Raw genomic sequence first — 21567 nt, 5'->3', positions numbered from 1 at the left:
TGTTTTCTCCATTTCTGTCACAGATGGAGTTTTGGTTCTTTGCCACTGTTGCCTTTGGCTTGTTTATTTGGGAACACGATTTCTGGCAATATTGTTGACTTCATTGCACAGATACTGTTTGAAAGAGAACTGAGCTGAGCTGGATGACCACATCACTGAATCAGAAATGAACTGACTTTAACTGACAAATGGACTTTTCTAGTGTCCTCGTGCATTATCAGCACATGTTTTTCCTGTACAATACAGACATAATCTGTATTGTATAAAACACTATATAAATAAAGGTGATTTGACTTGACTTAAAAACCCTTTGTCTAATATACAGCTTTCCGCACTCTCAAGCAAATGCATTACATACTCCATATTGGTACATATTCTATAATTATGTTTTAAACCGCATTGAAACTGACATGTGTATGTTATATATTGACTGCTATTCTGCTACTACCTAGAGTCTAGAGTTCATGGAATGACATGTAAGAAAGAGAAAGAGCTGGCTTTAGTTTTCTTAGCACCTCTGTTGTTACATAACCCCTCTCTCCTTCCTTTGTCTGATCCCATCTGTAAATTCTGCTCTCCTCCTCCCGCAAGGGTGGATTTGGTATGATCCACTTGCCCTAGACCTGAGGTCTGGGTCTGAGCAGAGAGATACGGCCACTGGCGCTGCTGCAGAGGCCATGCATGACTGGAATCTACAGCCTAAAGCCTCACAGAGAGAGAGAGCGAAAGAGAGAGAAAGAGAGGAGGGGGGGGGGGGGCTGTGCTAGAGTCCAGTCTTGCTCCGGGACGGTGGACTGACTGAAGCTGCTGGTAGTTTTACAGCTGTGCATCTCTATCGCTCTGGAGTCATGAGCTCAAAGGGGACGAATATCCATAACAAACGTCTGCCGTGTGAGTATTTCACCTTTAGTCTAATTATTTTGTTCATCTTCTTAAACTTGGCTTCATAACAAGCATGACTGATGACCAGTCATTAATTAACAGAAGAATCATTGTGTCCTTTAAGAATATATATAAGGAAGGCCGGGGCTAGTTGTCACATTTTTACCCCAGTTAATATTTCTCATTGTATGTTTATTTTTGATTATCAGTTTTACAAGATACGAACCTTAAAGTCTTGACAGCTATTGGACATTTCCGTCGTTATTGCCCAGTAAGTTAAACTTTTCACTGTTATTAAACATGCCAACCTGTTATAGTAAAATGATTATGAAGCATACTGTACAATAGTACATTTTGTACTTGCAGTACACATTATTTAACCACCATAATTATATATTCATAAAAAAAAACATTAAAACACTTGTGACAACTTGCCTTGATTTGTGATGAAGCTGTTTTTATTTATTTATTTATTTACAGTATTTATTTTTAATATATGCTGGTATTGGTGTTTAAGTTTGATGGAATATATATAAAAATATTCTGTTATTTTTTTAAACCAACACACAAAGTTACTGTCAGATTGTTACCACAGAAAACAGGCATTTTTGTAATTGTTTACTAAAGTAAACATTCACATAATCTACATATGAGAATGTAAGTCAAAACATATGACCTGTTATTTCCACTGGACTATCACCAATAACCATTAAATAGGCCTCCCTTATTTGTACTCATCACTTCCTTGGCTGAATAAGGAACGATTATCTAAAACGGTCTGAGCTGTGGCTCTGTTTTATTTTAGTCTATCATAGTTTGCTGTGTAGACTGCAGGGATTTCATTAATAAACTGTTTTGCTTTTATTCTACTATGCTATGTAGAATTTCTTCAGGGGGGCTTCAGTCATTATTTTGACCAAACATTTAAAGAGGCAGATTGACTTGATGGACCTGCCAAAGCTTAGAGAGCAAAGACGTACTTTGGTTCTAGATTTGTTGTGTGTACCCTGATTGAAATCCCTCTAAATGGGATTGTTTTTCTGCTATTTTTAGCAGATGGACTGTGGGTACAATCCAAGTTCCCACACTCACTGGTCACACACACACACACACACACACACACACACACACACACTCACTGGTCACAATCACACACACTCACTGGCCACACACACACACACACACACACACACACACGGAGGTTGAGACTAGACATTAGATTGGCCACAGGAGAATTTTCCACGCTATCTTTCAATTTTGCTCTCATTATGAGTAAAATGTCCATGACTGTCAAAGAGTTTTAGAGATTTGCACCCCAGATGTTTAAGATGGAGTCATTCAGGTTTTGTGGAATGACTCTACAGGAATATTGGTATTGATATCTATATATATATATCTTGGTATTGTCTAGGAATTTGCTAATTGTCTTGGCTTGTGTGACTGATGATTATGTTATTATTATTAATGTTTCTGATTTGTCAAAAGACCACATGGTAAAATAAAATGGAGGATAGATGATAGACAGACAGACAGACAGACAGACAGACAGATAGATAGATAGATAGATAGATAGATAGATATGAAAGTAATCAATGTAAAAATATGCGTAAATCCAGAAAATTAAATGGCGGCTGAAGACAGCATAAAAATGGGAAAAAAATTTCACTGAAGTTACAAGGAAACATTTCATCTACTTACCTTAGGAACTTGTTTTAATGACATCTGAGAAAAAAGATAACATTTCTTTTGGTGGACAGCACAGACTTCTCTACTCCCTGTTTCATACTTTCCTCATGACTCATTTTCATGTCATTTATCTCGTGGACTCTACTAGAAATTCCTCTCAGTTTTTTCCACTCACGCTGTTCTTTGTGGTACTTTACCGTGAATCTGAGTTTTTCTGGAAGCAGCAGCTGAATTGGGGGTTGTCTTAGCTAGAGATGCTGAATTAAACGTGTCTAGGAGGTTAGCGTGTGCGAATGACTTCATTGTCAGATCGCGGGAGAGATTTGGGGTGCTTTCTGGGTTTTGTTTCCTTATTTCTAGAACTCGCATACCCACACATTCCACACACGCAAAAACAACTCCCACTATTATTAATTCAGTTAGTTTAGGAAACCACAGATGTGTGCAGATTAGACTCATGACATGACAGGGGATTTCTGTTTTATACAGTAACTATTTATGCTTTTGTTATATTATCAGACTTTCAGAAATTAGCTCTAGTAATATTTAGACACTTAAATGTAATTAATTGTATTATTTGCACAATAGTAAGAAAATTAATAGGATGCCAAACAGGATTGAGGCCAAGAGCCAAAGTTAACAGATGGGTCAACTATGAAGTTATTTTTTATTTAAACTTTGATAATTGCAATGCATTTCTACTTTTTTTTTAATATATGTGTACAGTGGGGCAAATAAGCATTTCATTCACTGCCGATTTTAAGTTTTCTTACAAAGAATGGAGAGATCTGTAATTTTCACCGTAGGTACACTTCAACTGTGAGAGACAGAATAAAAAAAAAAAAAAAAAAAAAAAAAAAAAACCCATGATTTGAATAATTCATTTTCATTTTATTGCATGAAATAAGTATTTGATACAATAGAAAAATAGAACTTAATATTTGGTACAGAAACCTTTGTTTACAATTACAGAGGTCAGACGTTTCCTGTAGTTCTTGACCAGGTTTGCACACACTGCAGCAGGGATTTTGGCCCACTCCTCCATACAGGTCTTCTCCAGATCTTTCAGGTTTTGGGGCTGTCGCTGGGCAACACAGAGTTTCAGCTCCCTCCATAGATCGTACGGAGCCACTCCTTAGTTGCCCTTGCGGTGTGTTTGGGGTCATTGTCATGCTGGAAGACCCAGCCACAGAAGGAGGTTGTTGCCCAAAATCTCACGATACATGGCCCCATCCATCCTCCCCCAATTCGGTGCAGTCGTCCTGTCCCCTTTGCAGAAAAGCACCCCCAAAGCACGATGTTTCCACCCGCATGCTTCACGGTTGGGATGGTATTCTTGGGATTGTACTCGTACTTCTTCCTCCAAACACAGCGTGTGGAGTTTATACCAAAAAGTTCTATTTTGGTCTCATCTGACCACATGACCTATTCCCATGCCTCCTCTAGATCATCCAGATGGTCTTTGGCTAACTTCAGACGGGCCTGGACATGTGCTGGCTTGAGCAGGGGGACCTTGCACACGCTGCAGGATTTTAATCCATGATGGTATAGTGTGTTACTAATGGTAACCGTTGAGACTGTGGTCCCAGCTCTCTTCAGGTCATTTGACCAGGTGCTCCCGTGTAGTTCTAGGCTGATCCCTCACCTTTCTCAGGATCATTGATACTCCGTGAGGCGAGAGCTCGCATGGAGCCCCAGTCCGAGGGAGATTGACAGTCATCTTGAATTTCTTCCTTTTTCTAATAATTGCGCCAACAGTTGTTGCCTTCTCACCAAGCTGTTTGCCTATTGTCCTGTAGCCCATCCCAGCCTTGTGCAGGTCTACAATTTTGTCCCTAGTGTCCTTAGACAGCTCTTTGGTCTTGCCCATAGTGGAGAGGTTGGAGTCTGATTGATTGAGTGTGTGAACAGGTGTCTTTTATACAGGTAATGAGTTCAAACAGGTGTAATTAATACAGGTAATGAGTGGAGGATAGGAGGGCTTCTTAAAGACAAACTAACAGGTCTGTGGGAGCCAGAATTCTTGCTGGTTGGTAGGTGATCAAATACTTATTTCATGCAATAAAATGGAAATTAATTATTCAAAAATCATACACTGTGATTTTCTGGATTTTTTTTTTAGATTCTGTCTCTCACAGTTGAGGTGCACCTAGGATGAAAATTACAGATCTCTCCATTCTTTGTAAGTGGGAAAACTTGAAAATTCGGCAGTGTATCAAATACAGTACTTATTTGCCCCACTGTATGTGGGTGTGTGTATTTACATGTATTTAAATTATTTACAGATGAACTGAATTAAAATGTAACTTAATTTAAATGTATTATTGTGATTAAAGGAAACTGATTTACCACATTAAAAAAAAAAAAAAAAGACTTAATAGTGGATATTTTATTAATATGTTTTCTTCTGATAGGTTGTGCCTTACGGCTTCCATGGTATAATAAACCCGAATGTAATGAGCAATAAGATTATTAAAACATGACCTCGCCTCATAAGTACTTGCTTAAGTCAGAGATGCTTTTTAAAAACGTTTTGTAACTGATATGTGTACAGACTAGACAGGAAATGTTGATGTGAAAAGGGGGAGCAGGATCAGGAAAACCTTACCAGAATGAAAGTATGATTACCCTCGTGAACGCAGTCAGTGGATATTTGTTAACCACTAGTCCATGGCTCCAAGAGAATTATGTTGTCCCTCTATGTTTCGGTTTGGAAACATGTTTGGGTACCTTTAACGTCACTCTTGACATGATGTGAGCTAATGCTTTTGTCTCCAGTTTGATGGATGGCGTTGTGAAAGCGCAGCAGCTCAAAGATCAGTAAAGCTAACAAACAGCAGCAGATGCAAATGACCTCACACATCATGACATTGGTAGACATGACATCTTTTATAACAGACCTGTGACATCATCGCATTGTGCTTGAGACTTAGTGTTACATAACCATGATGACCCAAGGAGTACATGGACATGATGACAGCCTTAGATCAGCTGTTTTCCTTGTAAGACGCATAGGTAGGCCTATAATAAAACTGCTTTGAATTTCATCAGTATTATTACTTGTTCAATAAATGTATTCGTTGTTGTTATACATCCTGGTTATGTGTGCCCTATAGTACCCTATGGAGTTTTGAGGCTATGTTTTTAGCATCGAGGCTAACATACTTATGGTAACATAAGAGAAATCTGAAGGAGTGTGTTATAGTGAGTTTACTATGTCTGATAGGTGTTCTTAAAACCCGTTGAAGAAAACAGTCAATTAGTATCAAAAACCGTTGTGTAAAAATCCATGCTATGACACAAAACACTTGTTAGTGTAACACCATAGCAGATCTTCATTTTTGTTGCACAGCAAAGTTCTGTTATGTCAAGGACGCTAGCAGAACGACGCCACTTAATCAATTTACACAATTGTTTTAATAAATTAGTTTCCTTCATATTTTTTTATATATAGTAGAACCGTTTTATAAAAGCAGGAAGGCAGTCAAGGCCATGCTAAACTATGAATAACAACATAATATACTGTCAAGCAAGGCTTTTGAGCTTCCATTTAGCATATTTAATGTGTTTTGATCAATGTTTCTAAGTGAAGAAATGATCAAGCCTCTTCAGAAGACGTATTTAACCACTCAATTATTTTATGATTTCTTCATGAATTTGTTTGAAGCATTTTGGTGGAATGTATTTTCAATGGAGGGACAGAATCGCTCAGGTTTCATTCAAAACTTAATTTGTGGATTGATGAACAAAAGTCTTGTGGTTTTGAAATTACATGAGGGTGAGTACATGATAGAATTATTTTTTTTGGGTGAAGTAATCCCTTAAGACTCCAACCCTGAAAAAAACCTCACCTGCCTGCAGCCCTAGTAATTCTGAAGACCTTGATTAGATGTTCAGGTGTGTTTGATTAGGGTTGGAGCTATACTCTACAGGACAGCAGCACTACAGGACCGACGTTGCCTATCCCTGCCTTAAGAGGTTGTAATGACATCTGAATACCACCTCCTTCATCCAAGGATCTCATTCCTTTTGGTTTGTGGGTTTGAAATCCCCATTTCTTTCAAAACCACCAGAATGGCCATTTTGATCCAAAGTTACCATACTTGTTGTCAAAAGTGGATAAACCATTCTTCAATGGGAGAAATCGGCATCTGTATTTAAAGGGATAGTTCACTCGAATATGAAAAATCTGTCATTAATTGCTCACCCTCATGTTGTCCCAAACTCGGAAGACCTTCGCTCATCTTTGGAACACAAATTAAGATATCAGTGGTTCCACAAAGAACCTTTACAATCCATGGAAACTTTTCATTCCACAAAAGGTTCTTTACAATTGAAAATGTTCTTTTAGATTATTAAAATGTTCTTCGCACTAAGAAAAAAAAAAGGTTGTTTTAAGAACTGTTCACTGAAAGGTTATTGGGGAACCAAAACTGGTTCTTCTGTGGCATTCTTGCAAAAACCCTCTTTTGGAACCTTTATTTTTAAGATTGGGACATCGTTAAAATAGTCCAATAGTGACATCAGTGGTTCAATTTTCTGGACCTTGAATGTGTCAGTTACATCGCTGTCTATGGAGGGTCAGAATGCTCTCGGATTTCATGAAAATATCTTAACCTGTGTTAGGTTAGGTTTGGAACGACATGAGGGTGAGTAATTAATGTCAACAATTTCCTTAATTGGGTGAACTATCTCTTTAAGGTATGGGTTCTTACTTAGTAAATCAGGCTTTTGTTCTCTAGTCCCTGAGGTTTAACACATGAACTTTTAACTTATTCATGTGGAAAGTTCATTTCCCATGTCCTGTTTTCAAACTGTCCTCAGAGGGATGTGGTGGACTGTTTTTTTTAATGTTGTTATTTGGTCCGTAATTGCTTCTGAAAGTCACCTCCTGAGATGCCTGGAAGAAGTTGATGTGTGGTTTAGGCATTCCTACTGTGGTAAGTAATTAAACAAACCTATGACTATTTATACAAACTGACATTCCTGTGAATGAGAGGCCAAGATCTGTTAAACTCAAGACCTACATGATGATTTTACTTGTGTTTGAAAGGGTTGGGACTGTTGGCATGACTCTGAGAGGGCCTGCATGGATGCTATGCCTTTTCCGGTACCCTGCTGGATCATAATCCCAGAATGCTTTAGTGTGAGACCCACTGTGACAAAAAAAGCTGGGGGTGGGGTGTGGTGGAAACAGAGCTTTGCCTTGTATGGAGGGAATGACAAAATAAGTCCTCATATGAATTTCATATGAATTTATTCAGTCTAACTCTATCACAATTTGTTGGTGAAACATTACCACGAAGGTCCACACCTAACCCTACCCATAAACATAACCCTCAGAGGGGCCAGAGAAGATTATAAATTCCCGTGTGAAAAAAGTGTTCTTAATTTTATTAAATGTGCTCCTGCTGTCTACTTTAAATACAATAATAAAAAACTGTACTTTAAATAAGTTAAATAAAAAGCCACTTAAGTGTAAAGATAATCACTTCATGTGACTCTTTCTTAAAAATATACTTTGAAATAATGTTCAACTTTAATGACTTTTGTTGTGCTTTAAAAAGGTATACTTATTTTATCATACTAAAGCACTTGCAAAGTACTTTATTATAATTTTACTTTATCGTAAATGCTTCTCAGTATATTTCAGTACATATTAAAATGATGTACTTATGGTCAAAAACTGCACTCTTCAGTTCAACTGTTAAACTGTTTAAACTAATATACACTTTCATTTAATTTTAAATAACATGCAGTTAAATGTCTGAAAAGTATATTCTTTTAAAGTACATTATTTCCTCAATAAGTATTCTTTATACAAAAATGGTCTTCTTTTTCAAAAGGGCTGTTATGAGAGTGAGCTGGACTTGGACCCAAATTATAAGTATGATTGCTTAGAAAAACAAGCTGCATGATTTGAGGTATCATTTATGTCCATACAACAGTGTTTGCATTTGCACACACCAAAAATAAAATAAAGAGAACATAAAATGAACAGTATGCAGTTATTGCTGCCTACAAATTGATATGTGACCCGCAGGTCAGCAACACTCATGAGCTCTGCCAGTTCTGCCAGCTGACCTGAATAAACACCATGCCAAGATTTTGTTTTCTAAGGACAATAGCTCAGTCAAACCACATTTCCCCTGACTTGCTCCTTTCTCGATCATGTCAGAGAAAATGCAATTTGACTGGAAGAGAATGCTAGAGAATAAAACACACACTGTAGCTGCCCCCCTAAGCAAAGCACTTAACCCTGTGTTATTTCAGAAGCACCAAATCATCATTTAATTTTCACACACATGCACACACGCAAATATGTGCATAGTTGTCAAGGATGGAGCCATAGCACCGCAGTTATGCAATATCCATTCATGGCAAGTCTGGCAAGTTTTAAGTGCCTCAACCTTCTCAACATTTTATATAAACACTGGCGTACGTTTTTAAATATTAAACTTGGACAAGGGCATGGAAAAATGGAAGAGGAGATCTCTGCAGGGTTCAAAGAGGCAAGTGCTTTGACATGTGGATATTAGAATGCCACTGTAGGTGAAGGATTTATTTTAGTCCTACGGTGTTCCTGCTACAATCTTAGTTTGTCTCTGTAGGATTAAAAGAATGTGTTTTTATACAATACAATATTAAATAAAAAAAAATATATAAGTTTTCTAAATGTATGCTTTTATTTGTTATAACCCTTAAACCTGGATTTTTTTAGTTAAACTATATTGTTACCTGATTCCAAATGGTAAGCTTGAAATAATGTTTTCAAATTTGGGTGGATCAGTTCTGTTTCCGAGTTTGCTGTCATTCGTCTTTGCATCATTATTTCACGTCTGTATACAGAAGGAGTCCCGGCTAGTAAGCTATAACGCATGTGTGGATGCTGCGGGTGGCAGATCATTTGTAGCCTCGTCTAACAGCAGCTGAAATAATTAAACTCATCATTTTAGAATTAATTCTAAGGAACAATAAATTACTTTTTGAGGTTGAGATCAATTCATGGTTTATATACTCTACAAACTGTATTTTCTATTCCCTTACCCTAATGCTAAACCTACCCCTCACACAAAACTACAGGCATTTGTATATTTAAAAAAATAAAATAAATAAAGAACTAATTCTATATGATTTATAAGATGTTTTTCTCATGGGGACCACAAAAATGTTACCACAAGGCCAAAATTGACTGGTATTACTATATTTTTGAGGACATTTGGCCCCATAACATAGAAAATATCAGGTACACACACACACACACAAAACACACGCAAGATTTTCAAGCATCGGAAAAACAAATGGAACCATAACAATGCTTTGAAATTTTCTCTTTGATTATTTTTACTCATGCATGTTCCCAAATAATTTGTACCTTCAACATATTTTGTCTATGTCAAAAAGTGTAAGAAGATGTGATTTAAGTGGACTTTTAATTTTAAAATTTTTAATAATTTTTTTTTTTTCTTGAGAAAACATGAAAATTGACAATTCATAGAGCATAGGCACCAAAGATGTTGTGAATCCACTCATTCGAATCCCTTTGTAACCGGGACAGGTTTGCAGAAAATTATAGTTGTTTGGCAAACATATGCATTTCCAACACTTTTTATGTTACTCCTCAAATAACAAGAACATTTATAATATTGTTAATATTTAACCAGTCCCCAAACTTTATGCATTTATGCATGACTTTGATATTATGCATTAGATATTTATTTTTTGTATATTTATGGATGACTTTGATATTTGATACGCTTGTTGAATTGATTCACTGAAATTGACAGTTAGCAAACTTTTTAAATTATATGTTACAACAACCTCTGCTCTCATTCTTGCAACTAAAAAAATGACTAAACTAATCTAATGTAAGCACATTACAACAAGATAATTAAAATGATTACATAGCAGGTAAATCATCCCAATATATGTTCAATTTTCAATGTACGGCCCACCTGCTGACACGCACTGTGCTGAGTCACACAGTACTGTCAGATGGAAACATGGAAACATAAATAAATGGGACATTCAGCTTCCCCTTTGCCTTTTCTGACTGTGGTGGTCAGCTAGTGCAGATCTGATAAGTTATCCAGAGTGACAGCGCTGTGGCCCCTGGATGCCTCCCATCGTCCTCACCGCCACCAGGCCAGAGAGAGTGACCCCATCTAAACCTTACACAACTGCCTACTGTGGCCGTTTGCCTGTCAAATGTGGTGACTCATGAATTCTTTAAACGGAAATAAAAAAGAAATACAGTCATCACAGTTCAGTACAGGCTCTCCAAAACGTTTTGCTATCCTAGAAAAATAATTTAGATAGTAAAGAGTTTCTATTTGCGATCGTTCTTTTTGGTAGTGTCTAAAAGGGGTAGTTCACCCAAAATTCAATCTTTCACATTCATTGTTTACTCACCCTCATGACCCCCATTTTTTAAAAATGTCTTTGAAACTGTTACACAATAGAAAGAAATGCGTATAGGTTTGAAGCGATGTGAGACATTTTATCAAACATGGGTGATGGATGATATACACACACTGTCTATAATATAAACAAGAGTTGGCCGTTTGTTTTGGAAAGTTACTCATATATATTGTGTGAATGTACATTTTCCAACATTCTAAAGATATGGTTAATAAACATTCAGTGTTGGGAGGTAACTAGTTACATGTAACGAAATTACGTAATTTAATAAAAGTAATTGTAATCAGTTACAGTTACTGAGAAAAAATGTGTTATTAAATTACAGTTACTTATGAAAATGTTAAGGATTACAAATGTTAAGGATTTTTTTTTTCAGACACACTCCCACATAGACTTAATTGATTTATTTCATAAATTGCAGTGACTGCTCTAAAATATGAAACACCAATGTTTCTGAAGTTTATAACATGTTTATCTGGTAACTCTTATATTTCCTATATGGGTTTATGTATATGCTTTATTTTTTTAAGAAAAAAAAAATAAAAATTTCTAAGGCATTGTTAGATCCATTGTTTCCCGTCATAGCTATGCAAAGATTTGATTTCAAATAGAGTATCATAGCTATAAATTATTTATTGTTATGATTTTAAATCTGTATTTAACCTCAGCATGAGGGTCATAAACTTTAAACATGGTGGAGGGGACAACCATTGCTGCTGTCAATGCTGTTCTCCCAACAACTACATCCATTTGTCTTGTCGCTAAAGTAGTGTATTTATAGGCTAGATATGAATGATCATTCAAAGCATATTGTTTTATAAGCAGTGAAATAAGCATGTATTTGACCGAAACTCCAGAATTATCAGCAAACTGCATGTATAGCGTGGTGAATGTTTATATGATTGTCAACCAATGGGATGCTACATTTTATTCTTTCCGACATTAAAGCACTTGAATACGACAAGCTCGTAATCACGACTTCATAAGCAGGAAATAGGAAATTTCCGATAGCACATGAAGGCAGCATTATTGTCTCAAGCTATGTGTCATTAGTCTCATTAGTTACCCTATATACGTTGTATACCTTTGCTCTGTGAGCCTTTGTTGATGCCGTATTGTTTTCTGTTTCATTGTTTTTGCTGGTGTTTGCTTTATGGATTACCTTGTGTTTTTGCCCTTTGTCTTGTTTTTTTGGATCTTTGTTTTTGAAAGAATAAAGTTGCACTTGGATCTGCTATTTTGTCCCAGAGATTCCGTGACAGAATACTGCAGCCACACCACAGATCCAGCAGCAGGAAGGACAGAATTCAGCTCCCTGAGAGGCAAGTCCATCTACAAAGTCTGGCTGTACTTCGCCAGCAGGGAGTGGAGGTGCGGACTTTCATCCAGAGGTTCTGGACAAAGGCGGAGAGGCTGGGTTGCCAGAATGCAGACCTTAAGGACATTTTTAACTTTTGTCTGGACGAACCCCTACCGCCTTCTACCTTCTACCTTGAGACCACCCTATGACTCCAGTGGTTCCAAGTCTGGAGGTCCTGGAGGACCTGACTTCTGTGGTCCCAAGTCTGGAGGTCCTGACTTCTGTGGTTCCAAGTCTGGTGGTCCTGGAGGCCCCAACTCCTGTGGTCCCAAGTCCGGAGGTCCTGGAGGAACTAACTTCTGTGGTCCCAAGTCTGGTGGTCCTGGAGGCCCCAACTCCTGTGGTCCCAAGTCTGGTGGTCCCAGAGGTTACTGAGCAGCCCGCTCTCCTTGTCTCACCCATGATCCTTTCCCTGCCGGCTCTGCCCATGATCCTTGCCTTGCCAGCGCCACCCCCACCTAAGCTTCCTGCTTGGTTGGCCCAGAAGTCTGCCTCAGAGTTTACTCCAGAGCCTGCTCCAGTCCGGGAGCATTCAGAGTCCACTTTAGTCTATGAGTGCATTCCAGAGTTCGCTCCTGTCTACGAGTCCGCTCCAGAGCCCATTCTAGTCCATGAATGCGCTCCTGAGCCCACTAAGTTTATGAGTTCAGTCCTGAGCTCATTTCAGTTCCTCCCAAGATGGCGGCTTCTGCTGTTGAACCTCCCGAGGTGGTGGTGGCGTCTGCTTCAGTTCCTCTCTGGGCGATGGCGCCCACTCCCAAACTCTCAGTCTGCTCCGTCACTGCTAAGGAGACTGTTGCTGAACTGTCTGCCTGTCCTGTTACGGCCAGCAAGGCTATTACTAACCTCTCTGTTCTCTTCATTGCAGTCCTGCTTGAGCTACCAGTGGGGTCATCTGCCTTGTCAACTCCACTGAGGTGGTCGTCGGCTCCGTCCTTGCTGCCTGCCAAGCTCCCAGCTCCACCCTGGTCGCCCGCCAGGGTTGCTCTTCGGGGTTGCTGGTCTGTCCCTCCAGCTCCGCCCTGGTAGTCCATCGGGGTTCCAGTTTGGCCGGAGCCTTGCTGGTTTTTCTTGCAGGCCCCGCCCTGGCCTCCTGCTCTGCCGGCTCCGCCCTGGCTTTCTGCTCGTCTGGCTCCGCCTTGGCCTCCTGCCTTGCTGGCTCTGCCCTGGTTTCCTTGTTTACCTCTGGCTCCAGGCCATCTTCCCTCACATGGGCCTGGCCCACCATCCCTCCCCCTGGTCCACCTCCATTCCACCTCCCTCCTGGACTTCTTTGACTTTTGATTGAGCGTCTGGAATTCGCTCCTTAGAGGGGGGTTATGTCACAGCCTTCTGCTGGAGTGCCCATGATAGCCACCAGAAGGCACTCCTCTTGGATTATTGCCGAATGCTTGTGGACTTAATTTCCCATCACCCCTTGCTTGGTCAATCAGGTCTCATTGTCTCAAGCTGTGTGTCATTAGTCTCATTAGTTACCCTATATATACCTTTGTTCTGTGAGCCTTTGTTGCTGCAGTATTGTTTTCTGTTTCACTGTTTTTGCTGGTGTTTGCTTTGTGGATTACCTTGTGTTTTTTGGATCTTTATTTTTGAGAGAATAAAGCTGGACTTGGATCTGCTATTTTGTCCCAGAGATTCAGTGACAATATAATTTTATATGGTTCATGAAAGCCTGATGAAGGGGTATGAAATATGCTAATCAACAAAAAATCACATATGCAACATATATATTGTTGGTCTTGAAAACAAATCAGTGGTCCAGAAAATGCTGGGACAGTGTTCACATTTATCCCTCTTGGACGACGGACCTGTTCTACAGCACGTCTGATAGCAGCTGAAAATGCGATCAGCACACACCACATAATCTTTACATTATTCCTATTTTAGAACAGGTTTAAAAGGCAGATCCAATTATTTCAGGCTCAGCTTGTGCCTTCTAATTATGGTTGAATTGCGGGACACTGTCTCTGTGAGTCTGGATGTATTAATGACTTGTGAAAGGAAAAGAATGACATTCTCTAACATGTTACAGCTATGGTGCAAGCTTTAGGGCTGTTATTATTTCAGTTGAGCTGATGTGTGCTCCTGTGTCACTTTTCAAGGACAGTGAAACAAATGTCAGGCTAAAGATGTCATACTGGCAACCCATAATTAGTTAGATTGTTGCTTGTGTAGCCTACTGTAGAGTTTCTGTGTAATGAAACACAATGAATCTGGTCTACTAATATAATGCCTCTATTAAGTGATTATATTACCGTACTGCATCTGATGGAAGCTGAAATGAAGTTGTCCAGCATTGCTTTGCTCAGAACTAGCTGTTCGTGATTTTATTGATACGTTCCTGGGGTCAGGGTGGCAGATGACTCATATTGTCTATTTGGAGATCCTTGTGCACGAGCTACCACACACTGAGAGGTCTCTGTATATAGACCAATGACTAACATCGTCTGCCTGCTTTCATGTTTTTAAATATATGTTTATCATCATAACAGGGCATCTTATTGACAACTAGCCATTCAATAAAGTAGTGGCAGTACCATGGTTTCAAGGTGTCAGTATATGTGTACATGACACAAAGTTATATATATATATATAAAAAAAAATGAATACTGTGATATTATAAATAAATGTGTTTTGATGTGACTTCGTTTAGTACATTATTTAATCATTTGTTTTCCTTTTGAAGATGTTTAAAGCACTCTGGGGACAAAGTGTTTGTGATTTTGTCCTTACAGAACCGTAGCTCAGTCAGAAAAACACACAAATATTTCTATGGCATCCTATACTTAATTATATTCTTAAGAGTCTAAAACAAACTACATAATAGCTTGCCAAATGAGGCTTAAGGTTTATCAAGTTGTATCAGCCCTGTGAGTAATCAACCATACTGAACCAACAGATACAACATGTTCATAATATCTCTAACACATTCTCATTTATTCCACAAATGTTTCTTTATTTTGTCTTAGTGCTGCATGTAGTACAGGATGTTCTCTTTCTAATTTTGTTACTTTCATCGTCTCTTTTCATTGGGGCACTCTTATTTGTTACTGTATTGGCTGAAATGTGCACCACTCTGGATGTTTTGTTCATTTAGAGAAACAACTAAAAGTTCGAACCACAGGTCTGAATTTGATTTGCATTAAAAAGAGAAGATATGAGATTATGGACATATGAATAGTGTTAGGGTTAAATATTAATATAAGGAAGCGCTAGAGATTTCAAGTGGTAACTTATGCCCCCTGCTGGTGGAATTATATATATATATATATATATATATATATATATATATATATATATATATATATATATATAATTCCACCAGCAGGGGGCCATATACATATATATTTATATATTTTTTAATTTTTTAATTTTTTTTTTATTGGGGTTGTAGAATGCAGCTTGTTCATTGTTCTACTAGAACTAACTAACTGTTGCATAAAAGTGTACACATGTAGTCTGAGTGAATATTCTGTTAATGGATGCTGATATAAGCTGTAAGTGACTGTCTCTGTTGATGCTGGTAGCTGAGACAGAACATGCGCAGAGGGTCCCGGATGCAGATTCAACCCAGCAAATGAGGCTGAGAGAGAGACAACGATTCTTTGAGGAGGTGTTTCAACACGATGTGGATGTCTACCTTTCCTCTGCACACCTGCAGATAGATTATAAGAGACGTGAGTTTAAGCACACACATAAAAGGGTGGGACTCTTTTCATTAAAAAAATAAAATAAATTATATATATATATATATATATATATATATATATAGTGTTATAACAATTTAACCATGTTAAAATATTACATTTTGAAGTTCTGTATTTTACTTAAACAGTCTTTTAAAACTGTTATAAACTATTGATGCACACAAATATACATACATGCACACCTACATACGTACATGGTTTGTTTTATTTTTTAAGTTCACTTTTAATTTTCACTTTATTCTAAACAAACAAACATACACAAGATTATAAGTAGCCAAATACACCATATTCACCTCTAATAACTGTCTTTGTATCCTATGTTCAGTGTTGGGTTTCAACATCACTCATTACTAGTTTCTCATTTCAAAATTAATATTGTTGCTTTACTTATTACTTTCTGGCAACAGTAATTAGTTACACTACTAGGTACATTACTTTTTCTTCACGCCCCACAGAAGTTGTAACTGTGTATCTTCCACATAAAATTCTTCTAGAATGTTACTAACAACATATTTCTGCCTCATTTGACCAAAATCCACATTGGATTGAAGTCAGAAGTTACTGAATCGCTCAGTAGTGATTGATAGTGACATTCAAGTAGAAGTGTTGTATTAATCTCATTAATTGTCGTGTAGTTTGAAGCTAATTGTAATTTCTCTGTTACCCATATATGATTATATTTCATTATGTATTTTATGAAATCAAATAAGTTTGTAAGAAACTGTTTCATTTTCCAAAAAAAGATTTTAAATTTAGTAATATAATGTACCATATGCTGATCAGAGGGATGTGGGTGGGATGTAATGCCAAGTAAAGCCACACATTACACAACAATGTTCAGATCATATTTTTTCCTGACAAAATCAATATAATGCAATATTTCTATCAGCTGAATGTAAGCTTTTACATTTTCCAAGCTTGCCTTCTGCACTGGGGACATCAAATACATGTGCGAGTCGTAAAAATTATGAAAATAAATCTAGGAATTATTATTTGATTGTTGGATTTTAAAAGTAATATTATTACAGTAACTAGTTACTGCCCAACACTGCTCATGTCTGACTCTCCTATTGCAGCTCCCTTGGGAAGTATTTCATCAATGGAGGTGAACATCGATATGCTAGAACAGATGGACCTGATGGACATCTCTGATCAGGAGGCTTTGGATGTCTTCTTCAGTGCCAGCGGAGAGGAAGGATCACTGACATCCCCTCTTCCAGGTACATACTCCAAACCAGTCTAAATAGCAGTCAACATTTTTATAGGTTGCTGGTTGGTGTTCTTGCTTGACTGCAGTATCCAACAACAGTATCAGGTGGTAGGGGAGAGGATCCACTGTCTGCATTCCCTTATGGTATTTGTAGTAGAATTTTATAGCATTGCTCATGTCACTTTGTTGTTGAAAATTGCCGGTAGTGGAAAAAATTTAGATTTTTTTCTAACCATGCACACTGTTTCCTGAAAGGTTTCCTGTAGTATGCAAAGTAGTACTTTTTCTATCCTCACTGCAAAGTACTGCTGGAAGTAAAGTTACTGCCAATAAGATCATCATTTTTAGTATGTGGAGGACAGACTAACCTGATCTCGTGAAAAAAATCAGCAGTTTTCAAGTTGTCAAATTTGTATGATGATTCATGCAATGTGGTTTGTACAAAAACTTAAGATTTTTAAAAGAAAAGCACACTTGAAGGTCCACCTCAAAACCTAACCATCAGTGGGGCGCAGACAGACTGTATGAAAACTTATGAATGAGACAATTATTCGCAAATATGAAGCCATGTGAATTAGCCACCATGCATTTGCCAAAATGTAAAATAGTGTGTTGTTGTGCCAAGTGAGGGTGTTGAATTTGCATCCGGAGTTAAACAATGACAAAACATATGTAATTAGTTGGGAAGTCGTGACCTAATGGTTAGAGAGTCGGACTCGTAATCCAAAGGTTGCAGGTTTAGAGTCTCGGGCCGGCAGGGATTGTAGGTGGGGGGAGTGAATGTCCAGCGCTCTCAATACCACGACTGAGGTGCCCTTGAGCAAGGCACCGAACCCCCAACTGCTCCCCGGGCACTTTTTAATTTCTGGCAAAAAAAGTAATATTATGTGATTGACCATTGATAAGGTTGACAAGAGTTTGACTTTATGCAAATGAATAGTGGTGAGATGCAGTGAGCGCTGAAGTGTAGACAGTGTTTTGCCTGATACACCTGGATACTATAGTCAAGCTAAAACACTATTTAGCATTTTTTTCCCTTAAACCAGATAAGTGCATCCCACAGCCAATTTCATTAGTCAGCTCATTCATGAAGTCACCTGGCAAGAGAAGTTTTAGAAGGTCGGTATAGTTTTAATATTGTGCAGAGTCTGGCATGACCAGGGTTTGAAATTAACACCCACAAAACTGCCAAATGCGGGTGGAAACCTTGTGACAGTAAAACATATCAACTCACTAGTCAGTTTGGTAGGTTATGGTTCATAAATGATGTACTCCAACCGGGACCCTCCAACATTAGAACAACAAAACATAAAGAGTGTTATGGATTTGGACAAGATGTGCCATGTTTTAAAATTCCTATACTTTTTTTTATAAATGATAAAAAGCACATTGATGAACGCAGCTAGCCAAAACACTTGTGTTTTTATCTCCTGCTTTGACCCCAATTAAAGATTTAAAGAGTGCAGACCAATCTTTGTAAATACAAAAACAAACAAACTAACTATTTTTATTGTATCCACAGACATTGATTGACTGAAAGCTTTCAATTAAATGATTCCGAATCAGATTTAATAATAAATATATTTAAATATAAATCTAAACCAGTCATTTCTGTTTATTATCTAGTGTATTCCTGGTATTTTGCTTGTAGAAGTTCTGAATGGCTGGTAATAGCCAAGTTGGCTGGTGAGTGAAAAAGGTAACATGATCAATTAAATATTTAGAATTGTTTGCTGGGTGTGGTTTGTCTTTAACTGTTTTAGGGGATTAAGACACACACACACACACACACACACACACACACACACACAGAATCAAAAAAAAAAAAAAAGCCTGGTTCACTTTAGCAATGACATCAGATAATGAACTGCCATTGAGATGAACTGTTACAGATGACTTGTAATTGTGTATTGACACGGGTTCCTTTAGTATCGGCTGTGAGGTGGGGTCTTCAGCTCAACTGGTTCAAAGAAAAAAGAAACTACGGCAGCAATTGAAACACTTTCAGTGTGAAAAGGGCTTGAAGGGTTTCACAGAGACAGGTGTGATTTCTCAGGAGACCGATTTCAGTGTCGTCTGTCAGGTCTATGTGCTGTTGCATAAAATGGCTTAGAGCACTTTAGTATTGTCATTAAAGAGAGACTGCTTTCTAGTAAAAACCCTCTTATTGTTAAACATTTTTCATAGAAGTGTCATAAGAAGTAGTCACTCGTTGTATGTTGAAACCATGTAGTTCAGATCTTCTGCACTTGTAGTTAAAATGCCACAGTGAACAGTCCAAGTAAATTAAACAGCCATTTCTTTTCCAGCTCTTGGCCACACTGATGTAGAAGAGGATGGATTGAGGAGAAATGACATGTCCTTGAGAATTTCTGACCCTCGTGAGATCAAATCCCGTATTTTGTCCACTTCCTCCAGCTCCACCTGTGACAGTCAGGCCTCCAATGAGGACGGATCAAACACTCCCGTCGTCCAATCAGATGATGAAGACGTGCATGAAGATAGCCTGTTACCAACAGGCCACACGATGCCACAAAAGAGCAGTCTGCTCTCTCAGTATAAACTGCCTTCTCAGTAATTACTGACCATTTGGGAAGTGTAACATGTCTAGGTTGAGACTGTTTCATGGGTGGGTTGACTGGTTTTAGCCATAAATCAATCTACATTATGAACGCTTGTGAAATTCAACTCATTAAAGGCCCCTATTGTGTCACACTGGGAGTGTCACGCTTTGACAGGCCTGCATTTTTGTATTGCCACTTGCGTATTACCAACATTTTACTGTATCTTTTGCATTGGAATATAGGTTTATAAATATACACCTCACCAATATTTTGCAATGCTCTTTATAAAGACTGATACTGCTCCATAGAGAGACTAAATGAACCGTGGACAATATCAGGACAATAGACTATAAAGTAGGGGTGCGATGTTGGGGAATTAAACCTGGGTGTTCTTTGACACGTCTTGACTTGTGAGCATTTGCACTACCCACTGTTTCACAGCACCAACAGGCTTCATTTGCTTTAAGCTAAAACAAATTATTTCTTTTGATTTGGGGCGAAACCCACTCTTGACAGTTTTTGTGAGGTTGACTCTAAAACTGGTTGTGTCAGGTTTGTTTTTTCACAACGTCAGATCTGTATTATTCTTTTTTTGTTTTGTCTTTGACCACGTGTTGGGAATATGTCCTCGCTTCTGATGTCCACACAACCTTATGCTTTGCTTTCCAAATAAAGCCAAATGCCACCAAAGAGTTATGGGTGAAAATTGTTTATTTCCAAAATGTTAGTGAATGAGAAACTGACTGAGGTTAATGCTACTATTATCTCTTTAAATCAGTAAAGAGTTCTGATGCACCTTCTCTTTCCTTATGATTATGTTCTATGTTTCAGTAAAGTAGTGAAGTCATCAAAATTACTAAAAATGCAGTTACAGTAACAATTAAAATGTTAATGTAGCATTGGTCATTTGTCCTGCATTAGGTTTTGATAAGTTTTCTGTGAGTCACTAAAAAGTAGCAGTCAGCTAATAGAGGGTTAATGAATGTGTTATTACTTATAAATTAGTTAATGACCGTTACTAGAATAGCAAGAAAGTTGTTGGTTCAAAATTCAGTCAGTGGTGTCCAAACATTTTGGATGACCTGGAGGTATTTTTCTTTGTGATTCTAATGTGTGAAGTTCTTGAAATGCATTACATTTTTGCAACATGCAACCCACTTAACAAAAGCCAAAAAGTTCCACTTCATTTTAAACTCACCCCAGACTGCACATTTAGGCCTGTAAAAATGACAGGCTAGTAAAGTGACGGTACGTTCCTGAACAGCAGTCTGTTAATGTGAATGCACTTTGCTGCCTCGACCAAAACCCTCATTACAGGAATGTAGTGCGGTGTCATTCAAGCAAATGTTATTCAAAGACAAACAAAAGAGAAAAGGCTAAAAATATTACTGAGCTGTCAAAATGGTACTTTTGACAAGTTATGGTTGATATAAAGGGTTGGGCTTACATTTGAGATGATAAGAAGATTTTCATGTCAGTCAGTGACACACATGGAGGGCGGGGAGTGCTACTTGTCCAATCAACAATTTATGCATCTTATAAAACCATAAATTGTGGGATATCAAAAGAATATAAGTAGAACTGTAATTAGCATGCATTTATGGTTTCACAAATTGGGCACGTTTGCATGACTTCAAAGTACTTGGATATGGTGCAAAAGCTCTATATGCTTTTCATGATGCCTTTTTTGGAGCTTGACAGGTGTGGTCTGTATTTGCTGTTGTATTTATCTTTTGT

General features: G+C 38.0%; 1 protein-coding gene across 2 annotated transcripts; it reads left to right on the top strand.

The window, feature by feature from the left end:
- Positions 1 to 619: 619 nt before the first annotated feature.
- LOC306855307 (dysbindin-like) lies at positions 620 to 20732 on the top strand. 2 transcript variants are annotated; one of them, XM_079393888.1, is made up of 5 exons: positions 651 to 891; positions 1092 to 1153; positions 15877 to 16026; positions 17133 to 17276; positions 19576 to 20517. In XM_079393888.1, exons 3-5 carry the CDS (start codon positions 15927 to 15929, stop codon positions 19842 to 19844), a joined length of 513 nt encoding a protein of 170 aa, XP_079250014.1. In that variant the 5' UTR covers positions 651 to 891; positions 1092 to 1153; positions 15877 to 15926; the 3' UTR covers positions 19845 to 20517. The 2 variants fall into 2 exon arrangements, with proteins under 2 accessions (XP_079250013.1, XP_079250014.1); XM_079393887.1 differs by lacking the exon at positions 1092 to 1153 and having other exon boundaries at positions 620 to 891; positions 19576 to 20732.
- The last annotated feature ends 835 nt before the right edge of the window (positions 20733 to 21567 follow it).

This window comes from Barbus barbus, assembly GCF_936440315.1.
Source record: "Barbus barbus genome assembly, chromosome: 35".
NCBI lineage: Eukaryota > Metazoa > Chordata > Actinopteri > Cypriniformes > Cyprinidae > Barbus > Barbus barbus.
Note: the sequence above shows the minus strand (reverse complement) of the source record. Positions and strands in the feature narration are given on the sequence as shown.